Source organism: Enhydra lutris, unplaced genomic scaffold (assembly GCF_002288905.1).
Source record: "Enhydra lutris kenyoni isolate GAN:26980312 unplaced genomic scaffold, ASM228890v2 scaffoldscaffold13, whole genome shotgun sequence".
NCBI classification, from domain to species: Eukaryota; Metazoa; Chordata; class Mammalia; order Carnivora; family Mustelidae; genus Enhydra; species Enhydra lutris.
The window spans coordinates 9,961,159-9,974,956 of NW_019154097.1; the positions used below are offsets into that span (position 1 = coordinate 9,961,159).

Consider the following 13,798-nt stretch of genomic DNA (forward strand, 5'->3'; position numbering starts at 1 on the left):
CCAACACACAGGGCTCCATCCCAGGACCCTGGGATCATGACCTGAGCTGAAGGCAGACGCTTAAGGAATGAGCCATCCAGACATCCCCAGAGCATTGTTCTTTAAATATTTGTGCAGAAGGTATTGAGAGCAGAGGCCAAGTGTTGCTTGAGGGAAGAACGGAAAACAAAGACCATGGGTGGAAGCAAGACAGCCCCTTCTCAGGCACCCCAGAAGTTCAGCTCTGGTCCAAGCTTGTATATCCCACTCAGCAGTATGAAAACCCTCCTCTAGCCACACCCAGACTTTCTAAAAGGCTTCTATTACCATCTAAACGTGGCTCTTGGGCAACTTGATTCCACTCCAGTTGGCTGCTCAACTACATATAATAACCTTTCTGGAGAAGAGGTTGGGGTAATACAGTTTTCTCCATCTCTTGACATTTCCGATGATTTTAGTTCCTCAAATAGATGGGGACCTTGCCACCTGCTCAGCTAGGAAATCTTTTCATCTGAGTTGGATTGGAAGTGAAGAGGTTAATTTTTATTGTTTTTATTTTATTACAATTTTATTGAAGTATGCTAGGCAGATCATAAATGGCACAAGAAGTGTACAATTTGATAAACATTTTTTTAAAGATTTCATTTATTTATTTGACAAATAGAGACCACAAGTAGGCAGAGAGGCAGGCAGAGAGAGAGGAGGAAGAGAGGAGCAGAGAGCCTGATGCAGGGCTCGATCCCAGGACCCTGAGATCATGACCTGAGCCAAAGGCAGAGGCTTTAACCCACTGAGCCACCCAGGCACCCCAATAAATTTTGACATACAGATACATCCTTCTCTCTCTTCCTTCACCTCATTCCCAAGCAACCACTGATCTTTCCATCACTCTATCACTCTATATGAGTTTGCTTTTTCTAGGACTTCATATGAATTGAATCATAGAATCTATATTCATTTTTTTTAGATTATTTATTTATTTATTTGGCAGAGAGCAAGAGAGGGAACACAAGTAGGAGGAACAGGAGAGGAAGAAGCAGACTCCCCACTGAGCAGGGAGCTGATGCGGGGCTCGATCCCAGGACTCTGGGATCATGACCTGAGCTAAAGGTAGCCATTTAACTAAGCCACGCAGGCACCCAAGTCTATATCCATATATATATCTATATATATATGTATGTATGTATTTTTTTTTTTGCTATCTTTCACCTGACATAATTATTTTGAGATTCATCTATTGTAACATGTAGCAATAATTCACTTCTCTTTCTTGCTGTGGAATATTTTGTTTTGTGGGCATACCACAGAAGTATAATTTTTAAATACTCTTCAGGGATTTAAAATATACCCAGGAGGATTTATAGTAAATCAGTGGGCCTGGAGAGTCATATGTTGTGCAGAAAATGAGTCCCCTGGTCATATTCAACAAGCTATCCCTAAAACGCGAAAGCCATCACAGCCTTAATGTCCCTCCTACCCTCCTGCCTACTCTGGTCCAAAGCCCCCATTAAGACTGGCATCACGGGGTGCCTGGGTGGCTCAGTAGGTTAAAGCCTCTGCCTTCGGCTCAGGTCATGATCCCAGGGTCCTGGGATCGAGCCCTACATCGGGCTCTCTGCTCAGCATGGAGCCTGCTTCCTCTCTCTCCACCTGCCTCTCTGCCTACTTGTGACCTCTGTCTGTCAAATAAATAAATAAAATCTTAAAAAAAAAAAAAAAAGACTGGCATCGCACATAGATGCATTTCACAGTCCTGGGACCTAATTCTTTCTTGTCCTATCCCTCCTCCTTGTGCTACTTAATGTACAAAATAGACATATGCCTCTCCCCATCTCTAACTTGGAGTTTTCCAACTTTTTAATCTGCTGAGATACAGAAAATGCTCACATTTACTCAGAACACTGATCTCCCAGGGGAGATTAGGAAGCTCCATTTTAATTCAAAATTATTTTTAATGGATCCAAGCTTTCTTTCTAAAGTAAAAGACAGAGGACTTCAGTGCAAATGGTCTGTATGAAGCTGTAGGGAAAACGGTGCTGAAATGGTCCTCAGATGTTGATATCCCCTAAGGAGTAATTTCCAATGTCTGCTCTTTAAAAGAAGGAAAGAGTATGGGAGGCTTCAAGAGAAGAGATGGTTCTCAAAGACAGATAAGCAGTTCAAAAATGAAGGCTTGGGCTCAGAAGTCAAACAGTTCTGCTGTCCCTCCGTCCTGGAGCCAGCATCTCCAGCTAGAGAGAAAGAGCAGTGCTCACAGTCCCAAGCTACTGCATGAGGTTTTATGGGATGAATCTGGGAAATCCTTTGTGCATTTTCTAAGGAGCCATATACAAATTCTGCTTTGGTATTAAACTCGATTTTTCTGAGTAACTTGCAGCCCTGTTTCCTACCACTCAGTTAGTGTTTGCTCTGTTACTGGCTTCCCAGTGGATGGAAAATATCAGACTTTTTTTTTTTTCCCACAAACAGTCTTTATGTAAGACCCAGAACTGCTACTGAATCTCTCTGGCAGGAGAGAGACCCCACAATCTCCCGCTATTTTCTGTGTGTGCCCACGTGCACACCGCACATGCACTCACACTGAGCTTGGAAATGGGTCTTAGAGGAGACTGGAAGCTCTCTAAACTGGAGACTTGGAGAGGACACAGGGAAAGAAGAGTCCGAGAATGGGAGCATACCTGCAGCCTATGTGCATTCTTGTTTTGCGTTTTCTGTGAAAATGAAATGGTGGGGAGGGGACTGTTAAGTGAGCAATCACTACATGTTCTACCGTTTGTATACACCAAGTCACGTGCTCCTAGGACAAGCCGAATTATATTCTTATCCTCATTTTATAGGTGAAGAAAGTTAGGCTCAAAAATAAGTAACTTGCCCAATGGCCACCCAACCAAGAAAGCCATAAATCTAACCTGGGTCTTTCCAACTCCAGAGTTCCTATACCTCCCATTTCTCCTATTTCTTTAATGGAGGCAGTTTAATCAGACCTGGAGAGTGAGATGGAAGAAAGCCAAGTAGAGAATATTTACATAAATGTTCTGCCGGGTTTGAAGAGTGACAAGAGAGATTCAAAGTTACTGGGTAAGTGGGTGGCTCAGTCGATTCAGTGTCTGCCTTCGGCTTGGGTCATGATCTCAAGGTCCTGGGATTGAGCCCCCATCGGGCTCTCTGCTCCCAGGAAACTTGCTTCTCCCTGCTTGTGCTCTCTCTCGCTATCTCTGTCTCTCTCTCAAATAAATAAATAAGATCTCTTTTAAAAAGCTAAAATTTCCTTTAAAAAAAGATTCAGGGAGGGCGCCTGGGTGGCTAAGTGGGTTAAGCTGCTGCCTTCGGCTCAGGTCATGATCTCAGGGTCCTGGGATTGAGTCCCACATCGGGCTCTCTGCTCAGCGAGGAGCCTGCTTCCCTCTCTCTCTCTCTCTCTCTCTCTGCCTGCCTCTCCGTCTACTTGTGATCTCTCTCTGTCAAATAAATAAATAAAATCTTTAAAAAAAAAAAGATTTAGGGATACTGGATATAGAAACAAAGATTCATAACAAGGGGAGAGAGAGCACAGAAAGAGACAGATAAACTCTATGAGGGCAAAAGAAGCAGAGAAGATGGTAAAGACAGACTTAGTTATGAAGGGGGCCTTAGTAGGAAATAAAGAAAAGTGAGTAGTAGTTTAGAGGGAGAGTACTTTAATGGAAGCAATAGAGGAAATGTGCCACGGCATTATTTAATCTCAAGCAAACAGTAGTCCTATGATTTAAGGATGGTCATCTTGGGCAGGAGGTGAAGACTAGCTCCCACTGATTATTTTCCATGAGTTTGGCACTTGGGAAGAGGCAGGAGAGTATGGTGGAATGACCAAGGGGCTATGGAGTTAAAATCTCTCTGGGATCTTGGACAAGTTATCTAACTTCACCATGCCTCCTTGCCTAAGTTGGAGATGATAATAGTACCTCCCTTGTAAGATCGTTGAGTGGGTTACATGCAGGAAGGGAAAATTCTCAGGACAATGCCAGCCATGGAGCGGCCCTCAGTAAATGTCAGCTGTTATTATGAGGTAGTTTACACTCATTGTGTCTTTTAATCACTATAGATCTATGAAAGAGGTGTTGTTATTTCCATTTTACAGGTGGGGAAACAGGCACAAGGGGGAAGGTTGATTTTCACTGACCTCATGGTGATTGGTCAGATGGTTCTTCAGCCCTTAGAGGTGCTCAGCAAACACCTAGATTGTGCCCAAGGTCTTTGTGTGGTCCCTACCCACTGGCTCGAAGGGAAAAAAAGTCACGGTGGCAAAGACATTCTAGGGGAAAGGCCTGCCACCCTTCGAGAGGGCCAGGCGTTGATGGCTGCAGTCTGACCCTGGTCTTTTGTCCCCTCCCCTTGCAGGGCATGTGTGTGGTCCATAACTTTAAAGGAACACAAGGATCTCCTTCCAAACCCAAACCTGAGGATCCCCGCGGAGTACCCCTCATGGCTTTCCCAAGGATAGAAAGCCCTCTGGAAACCTTAAGTGCACAGGTATAGTAAAGTAGTTTCAGCAAACCAAACCCACAGGCTCGAGGCCTGTTAGCTTGGGAGGTAAATGAATCAGTTCCTCTACGAGAAGCCCGCGGATACCACTGAATCCACTCAGCACTAACAAAAATCTGAGGTAAAGCCTCCAAGAACTTCAGGCTTCTCCCAGTTAGTCTGGGCCTTGGGAATCATGCATCCTCAGGAAGTCCTTAGTCATGTCTAGCTTAAACCCCAGCTGCTTCAAGACACCTTGACCGACTACATAATACCACATTTAGGAAATTCGGACCAATTATGAGAGAGGCCAGTTTGATTTAGTAACTGGACAGTATTTGGAAAGAGAAAGGTTTTATTATATTCAGTGATAGATGTAGATTAGAAGCACTTTCCAAAGATGATGATGAAGTATTCTTTGGGATCCATTTTGATGACCACAATCAAAAAATTCAATACAACCCTACTCACTTATTTTTCCCTCAGTCGGTTGCTAGGTGCTTCACAAATACATCCTTATTTCAACAAACACCTTTTGAACTGATAGGAGAAATCCCATTTCACAGATAAAATAGGAGTCTGAAAATGGCAATGTTCAATTAACTCGCCCAAGGCCGCGTACCTTGCCAGCAGGAGAGCTGAGTTGAGTGGTTCTTTAAGCAGTCAGAGAATGAGAATAACCAATAACAAAACAGGGTTTTCACTGCCTTTGCTCAGTTGGCTGAGTCCTGCTAAAATGTTCTTCTGTAATAATCTATTTATCTTGAAACCTTCTTTATACTTATATTCTTACAAAACCGTTTTTATAGATAGTACAAAGGAAAAGGAAATCACCTCCCATTAGAATTATGTACTTCATAGAGTACAAAATAGTATTTTTCCCTTTTATCAAACATCTCTCTGAGATGAACGGTCCTATTTCCTTTCACATTTAATGAAGTCTTTCTAATTTTATTAATAAGAAAAACAAAACAGTAAAGCCATTTCTATTTTGGTAAGGTTGAGCCCTCCATTAAGCCCAGTGCCAAGTATTTTGTTTGTTTTCCCTTAACCTGTATTAAGGTGAAAATTTTGACTTGGTTTAATGAGAAAGAACATACTGAAAAATGTCTTACTGGTTTATTGATATTTGGCCTATTGATGAGGGTTGAATGATAAAGTGATCCCTTGTAATGAGACCGTGAGACAGACTCTCTCTGGTCTTCCCTATCAAATTGTTACTGTACCTGATAAGATCAGAGTGGTTCCCCCTACTTTTGAGGTGAAGCAACTGAAGACAAAGGTGAGTTTTAAAAGCAAACAAATATTTACTGAGTGCCACAAACATGGCAATGTCTGTGTTCTTTTAAATGCTGCCTACTTTGCCTTGAACATCCTGGTTTGAGGACACCACCTTTCACCCCAGCCTTCTGCACTCACTGCTCAGGCACTACCCTCTGTTGGAAACCACCTCCAGACTTCTGCCTTCTCCCTCAGAACAATTAATAGTTGACCATCCAGGTCACAGAGACATCTAGGCCATATTTTGGTGGTTCCACTTACCTTGAAAAATAAAGTGCCAAACAGAGTTTCAAAAACTGATCTTCCACAAGATAGAGAAAAGATTCCTTCAACTATGTGTTATTATTCACTCCAGGCCGTAGTTGAACTTCTTTCAAATCTGTCCATGTATCTTTATTTCCATGTCTATCACCCTATCTGGTTCACAATGAGGTCTTTTCTGAATACACAGCCCTTCATGTGATTGTCTTGCCCAATGGAGGCCAAAGTGTCCCTTCTTATCTGCCCCTCCCCCCAAGAACGTGGAGATCTTTGAGGATCTGAACACTGTGAACCATATCTTATGTACTCTCCATATTTCCTGGCATTCACTAGGTGTGAAACAAATGTTTGATGGATAGAGGAAAGCCAGAACCAAAACCTGAACTAAACACTTCAGACAAAACCGAGAACCTAAAATCAGACCATGGGCAGTCATTATCTGAATCTCCAAAGAAAATAGAAATTAATAAGGAATACCAGGACTTCCGTAGGCCAGGCAAAGCAAAGCTACAGGATGCTGGATAGAGAGATTACTTCTCAAGTGATGCCTTCCACACCAACTGTAGAAGACTCAAGTAACAAAGCAGCTGCTTTTAGTATCAAATGTTTCTACATGTAGTTAGGATGATTATACTCTTTATTTGTTGGCCAAGAAAAGAAAATTAGCATTTATTGCAAGCTATCACATTGAGTCCTCACAACAATTCTGCAATTGGTATAATGTTAATTCTGTTTTGTAGATGAAGTAAGTGAAGCACAAGGAATTTAAGAAACATGCCCAAGGTCACCAAGTCAAAATTATAACAGGCCCATCTAAGTCTTAAAGTTCCTACTCAATGTATGATACCTCACAGCCTGGCATTCCCTTCAAGGAAAATTCCATTTGGAAATCTGCATCTCTTAGCATTCAAAGGAAATATGCAGTAGGGATTTGTGAGTTTGAACTGAGCTACCATTCTTCCAAAATAAATATGCCTGTATTTTCTCCTGGGGGCAAGAACTCTCTGTGAGACGCCAACACCTAGGTTTTCTATTAGAAGCCGGCTCCTTTGTAATTTCTGGGATAGAACCATCTTCCCAGGAAGAACTTTGGGGATCTGAGAGAAAATATGAACCTTTCTTCAGAACATACATTCATACATGTGAAATCCATCCCACTGTTCAAGATACCTCAAGAAGACTGGATAGGGAGGGGACCTGGCCACCCAACTTTTCTTCCTCCCAAGACCTTCTTTCTTTCCCTTTTGCCACATGGAGCCCCCACGGCTCCAGAGCTTTTTCTTCCTCTCTAAAACATCAACTCAGATTTGCATATTTGTCTTCTGTGATTCCCCTTAGCATAGTTGATTGAGACAAGGTACATTTTCCAAGATCTTTCCCAAGTACTGAAGAAAAACCAAAAAATAAGTAATTACAGAATCCAACAAACCAAAAATGGTCAGGTTTCCAAAGCATGATTTTGTGGTCCTATAGAGTGAGTGTGATCTCACGGAGGCCCCATCCCAGGAACCCACAGAGTGATTTTGATCCTAAAGAGACAGGTGTGGAATCATCCATATTCTGCACCCCTGTGCCTACATGTACCCAAGCAGTCACCCTTAGTGGTGAGCAATTGTGGGCCTGTCAAACATAGTTTATATTAACAAAGAAATGAAGTTAAAGAGGAAACAATTATATTAACCTACTCTGGGTTGGTATAAAGTTTCTCAATGTCTTCAGATTTGGGGAGGAGGAGACATTTTTTTTCCTTAGCAGAAAAAGAATCCAACTTATGCTGATGCCCAGATGCCTGGAACCTTACTCCAAGAGGTTCTAATTCAGCAATTCTGAAGTAAAATAATTTATATTTAAGAAAATATTCCCAGAGGAAGCAAATGGCCCCCTTGATTTGAAACTAGTGATAGAAATTTGTATTAAATAGAAAAAAAGACCTGGAAAGTTAAAAGAGATCTGCCCAAATTCACCCATTTAGTTACCTTCAATTGTTGGATTACTTCATCTTTACCACTTAGTCTCAACTAGAATCTTATACACAAGTAAATGACCAAAGTATTGACCCCAGAAGTTTTTTTCAAAAAGGAAGTGTCTTATAAAAGTAAAAACACAAAAGGAAAAGTTATTTTTCACACTGTGGCAAGAAATGCATCAAGCTCTAGTTCTCGCAAATACGGCAGATAAAAGTACTTTGAAAAATAAAATACTCCATTTCTAAAATATGTAGTTGAGCTCTCAGGAATATACTATAAGTCTCTAGTGTCCTAAAAACAAACAGAAATCAAGAAACCCCCATAATAATCTACCAGATCTAACACCACAGTTTCTTTTATTTCCCATCCCCACGGACTAGGGGTTTTAAGTTCAAACAAGAGGAAGTGTTGGGTCTGCAAAAAGGGGGTCCTGTATATATAAGTTATATAAAGAAGAGGTAGGGGTTGTATAAATGTGGTGTGTATGCAAAAATTGATAGAATTACAAGGGAAAAAGACAAAGCTACAATCATAGAATAGATTGTAACACATTTCTAATTAATAAGCAAACAAAATACAGTGAAGATATAGATGATTAGTAAGGTAGATCTGATGTGCATTGTATAGAGCCCTCAAAACACATGAAACATGAAAATAAACCACAGAGAAGTCTCAAGAAATTGTACAGTATCTGTATCACACAGATTACATTCTCTAGAAAAAAAATTCGAAGATATCTACACCTAAAAACAAAAACCCTACACATTTGAAAATATTAAACTCATTTCTATATAGCTCATGACTCAAAGAATAAATCATACAGAAATTTTTCAAAAATTAGAACACATTAAAAATGTGGGATACAGCTAAAGTTACTTTGAGATCCTTAGATGTTTTTATTAGAATATAACCAAATAGGGGCGCCTGGGTGGCTCAGTGGGTTAAGCCGCTGCCTTGGGCTCAGGTCATGATCTCAGGGTCCTGGGATCGAGCCCCGCATCGGGCTCTCTGCTCAGCGGGGAGCCTGCTTCCTCCTCTCTCTCTACCTGCCTCTCTGCCTGCTTGTGATCTCTCTCTGTCAAATAAATGAATGGAATCTTAAAAAAAAAAAAAAAAGAATATAACCAAATAAGTATAATATAAGATAATTCTATAGAGACCAAGTTTAGTTGAACAAATTATTCTATTTTGGTTGAAAAATCAGGGAAGATTTAGGGGCACCAGACTGGCTTAGTCGGTAAAGCATTTGACTCTTGTTCTCGGGGTCATGAGTTCCAGTCCCACATCGGGTGTAGAGATTACTTAAAAAAAAAAAAAGAAAAAAAAAAACTTAAAAAAAATGTATCAGGGAAGATGTAATAGAGGAGGTGACAATTTAAGGGGCCCTGGAAGAGCATTTCAGGGAGAGGAAACAGCCTTTGCAAAGCCGGGAGACAAGAGCGCAAGGGCACAGCCTAGGAAGAGTGAGTGTGCACATGAGTCAGTCAGCCCACGCTGAGTCTGCATCTGCTTGTCTTTGCAGAATCACTCTGCCTCCATGACCGAAGTCACCTGAGACAGCTGAGGTGTCACAAGCTGTTTTTTTTTTAATCACCCTCCAATTCAATACTTCAAGACACACAGTTACTTGATGTCAAACTGTGAAGACAAGTATTATGTTTATCTAGTTAGAGGCTAACGTTTTGTACATTTTTTTGTATGAGGAAGTGATGTAGCTTGCCCTCATTTTTTTTTTTTTTTGGTCAGCTTTAATATATTTATGCCAGAATTTTAAACCAACGAAATTTTCTCCTTGTTCCAGTGTGCATTGAAGAACCACATTGACTCAATGATTGATGTTGTTTTGTGAAATTTGTACACGAACCTTCTTTTCTCAGTTTTATAGGCACAGAAATAAAATGAATATAACAGTTCACTTTAACCCTTTATTACTGTACTTGCTGCCTCCTCCAGAACTTTTGAATTTTAATGAAAGTTAACTTTTGAGTTGCAGGGAGGGCGATGTGGGTTAATGGTAAATCTCAAAATCAATTGCGCAGAAAGAAATATTTCTTTCAAAAAGAACTTTTTATCCTTGTCTCTTAACCTGTTTTGTATTCTAAGTTAAAGTAATCTATTAATGAAGTCACTTACTTACATAAACAAGTGGCAGAGACTCCTGGATTTGAGGGGTGTTGGGGCTACATGGTTCTCTCTTCAATAATGGTTTCTCCTAGCTCAGAGATGCAAGGTCTTTCTGGAATCGTGTCCCTGGGCTGGCAGGTAATACTGCAGACTTCCTTCCAAAAAGCAACCTGTACCAGTCTCCCCTGTCAACTCAACAGTTTTATATCTCATATTGTATGGACTTTATATGAAAATGAATATTTTACACTTTGCACAGTATTATTTTACAGAAAGGGTATCAGAGCATCTACAACCTAGAGCCCCAGAGCAACAGCTTGACTTTGTGGCTTTTAATTGTTCTAGAATTTTAACTGCATCTCATTTTTCTAGCATGGTAATAACTAATGTGTAACTCCTTTGAGAGAAGGAGCTCCCTTGTCTGTACCTATCAGAATGTTTTCTTGACACCTTCCATGTTGGCTCTTCTTAGCTTTTTTTTGTACATATTTTTTTTTTTTCTAAAGAGAAGAAAAAAATTATCACAAAATGTATTCTGGCTCATGTTGTTTGTTTTAAGCTTCATCCACTGGGCGAAAGTATTTGAAGAGTCACAAAGTGAACTCAAGGAATGTTTATACCTTTTAGTTCCGTGTCTGCTCAAATAAGCCTTTCTAGAGGCTTGACTGGTAGGTCCTTCCATGGGGGGAGTATGTGAGTGAGTGAGTGAGTGTGAGGAGGGGGTCTGTGGTGTGTGTAGGCAAAATTTAAAAATTCTCGAAATTATTAGAGCACTTGGAAACACAACTGGATGCCTAACAAGCTACCTTGGTTTTCAGCCTGTCCATATGTAAGTGGTCAATAAAAAGTTAGTTATTTTTAGGAAAAAAACTTACCTCTGCTAAATAAAACTTTGCCTGATCTCTCATCTCATTCTGGCCTAAAGTGGTTTACATTTCCACACTCATACGTTCACGTGCATCTTCTGAATGCTGTCTGGCTGATGACGTTGGGTAAGCAGGCAAGGAAAGAAAGAGTGCTGAAAGTCTATTCATCCCAGATGCCGTGTCCCCATTCTTTCACCGAGGAAATCTGGTTGTTGAGACAGCCCAGGGAAGCTGGGACGACCCCAAGGCAGTGCTGTACCTGTCAGCGCTGGTATTAGAATCCCAGTCTTCCTGACCTCACTACAGGAAGGCACCTTTGAACCAAGGTTGCATCTTTTCAAAGGTTTTTCAACCTGATCTGCTTGCTTAGATGGCTCAGGGGATAGTGTTGGTAAGAAAAGCGCAGCATGAGAAAGATGCATTCTGTTACAAGTGAAAGGGTCCGTGGACAAAAGGACGAGACTGATACAAAGCGAAGGTCAAGCAAATCTTTATTTCACACCAAGCATCGAGAATCAAACTGACCGGCCAGGGCCGTCTCTTGCAAAGAGGCGACCCCTCCCAGTCTCACAGACTAACTTTTATAGAGTAAAGGCCATGTGGTTGAGCCTGGCCACACACAGGTGGCCAATTGAATTACATTCTACCCCATGATAGTCATCTAATTCAGCCTATGACCTTGGCTAGAATTGGCGCCTTCGTCTGGTGCCCAAAAGGCAGGGGCTCACACTCCCTGGCGGGTAATACGTGCGTTTTTCCCTTGATTGGACGTTTCCATCTGGCCGGACACGTCCTTGAATCTGGACTCCATTATCGGGGGCTATTTGGCCGTATTTCACCAATTTTGTTTCTAAGCGCTTTCCTCTTGGGGGAAGGGGCAGGTTCAATCTAAGTTTACTGCATAAACAACAAAATGGCTCACTCTGGCCAAGTAGGCCCTGACATTCCCCCTTTTCTTTGGAGATTAGTCAAATCCTTGACTTTTTAGCCAGTTCTATGTTTTTCTATTGTAAGGGGTTATAAGTCATCTAAACGGGGTTAATGGGTGCCAATTGGCATAAGGTTACATTAAATTGCACAGTTGATTGATGAGTTAGCCATTCACCGCTTTGTATAACCTTTTCCACTTTTCCTAATTCCGTTTGTTTAATTTCCCACCTATACTTTTCTGTCTTATGAGGTGACTTAGAAGCTCTTATAAAAACAGGTAACAATAGGAGCAACAATGAACTCAAAGTCTTTTGAGTCTTAGCTTTAGTCCACGATCCGCAGGGTCCACTGGCAGCAGCTTCCATCTCTGGGGGGTGTCCTCATCCTTGGCTTGTTAGACGTGACCCGCATGAATCCAGGCCCGGATGCCTTCTATTTTCATTGCCATGGGGGTGGTCAGGATGATAGTAAAGGTCCCTTCCAGCGAGGCTCCAAGTTTCCCACTTGGTGGTGACATATTCAAACCAAGTCCCCGGGTTGGTAAGGATGTGGTTCCAGCTCCATCTCTGTCTCAGTGTGGGCAGTTCGGATCCCTGTGTGGGCTAGACAGACTGTAATGCCTGCAGTGACTGTAGTACAGACTGACCAATCATTTTTGCTAAGGCAACCTCTTGTAGCCGAGGGCAGAGCGGGTGGGGGTGTTTCCCAAACATTATTTCAAATGGGGTCACCTTGTTTAAATAGGGTGTACATCACACTGTGAGGAGGGCGAAAGGAAGGAGAGCCACCCATCCATCATCAGCCTCCAGAATTAGCTTTGTCAAGGTCTCTTCAAGAGTCCAGTTCATTCTCTCTACTTGCCCGGAACTCTGGGGCCAGTAAGCACAATGTAGTTTCCAATTAGTGCCTATAGCTTTGGCCAATACCTGTGAGACTGAACTCACAAATGCAGGGTCATTGTCTGACCTGATCGCAAGAGGTAACCCAAATCTCTATCTCTTTTCCCTCTTTTTATTTTAGTTCTTTTCGCATTTACCGCCTGACATTGAGCACATCTATCAACCATATCCTGAATCATACGCCATAATTTAGAAACCTGAAACTGCTTGTCCATAAGCTCCTTAAGCTTGCATGTTCCCAAATGAGTGCCCTGATGTATTTGGCTTACTAATTTCTTCCTAGTCTTAGTCCAGTCCCCTTCATAGTATAGTTTAACCCATTTTTATAAATATTTTAAATCTTCCTCTGAAGTTTGCCTCAAGTTGTCTAGCTTAGGTAAACAAACATTTAAAGACAACCAAATCTAGAATTTAACATCCATAAAGGCGTGTTATTAAAACAATTTTTCTCTCTAAAATAACCCTCATTTCCAGAGATAGCCAAATTAGGACTAATTTACTTGAAAAACAAGTAAGCTCAGCAAGAACAGTGAGTGTGATCATATAGACCTTTTAGAATCTGCTTTGCTGGAACTTCTTATAAGGAATCTCTAGGTTGAACTTTTAGTAGCCTCTCCAGGCCAGAAGCCAAGCCACATACTTGCCATCAGACATGCCTGTAATACATGTCGACTTGGGCGAATTCCTATTCCTGAGGCTCTGCACCTACCAAGGAGTGACATTCTTTACTCACCTGGTGAGGCTGCTGGGAACTCTGTAAGCAAGGTATCAGGCCAACAGTTCCAAAGGGCTTTACGGCTCCAGGATTCATAAAGTCAACCTTAGTTCCTTTAAACTGTTTGGTCATATCTGAGTCTTTTCAAATATGATATCCCAGTCAAAGCCTTGGTAAAATAACCAGTTTCCAATAGTGTCCTGTTACAAGGAAAACAGATTCTTATTGAACTTATGCAAATGACTGATTGCCATGGAAGAAAGAATACTTACTGAA

The 13,798-nt window shown here is 41.4% G+C and overlaps 1 protein-coding gene across 1 annotated transcript in view; it reads left to right on the plus strand.

Moving 5' to 3' along the window:
- LOC111146296 (phospholipid phosphatase related 1) overlaps nucleotides 1–9,728 on the plus strand; it is a 109,922-nt gene extending 100,194 nt beyond the window's left edge. Inside the window, exons 6-7 of the mRNA XM_022501787.1 lie at nucleotides 4,357–4,488; nucleotides 9,511–9,728. Coding sequence (XP_022357495.1) covers nucleotides 4,357–4,488; nucleotides 9,511–9,543 — 165 coding nt within the window. The 3' untranslated portion in view covers nucleotides 9,544–9,728. The remainder of the gene's footprint in view (nucleotides 1–4,356; nucleotides 4,489–9,510) is intronic.
- The last annotated feature ends 4,070 nt before the right edge of the window (nucleotides 9,729–13,798 follow it).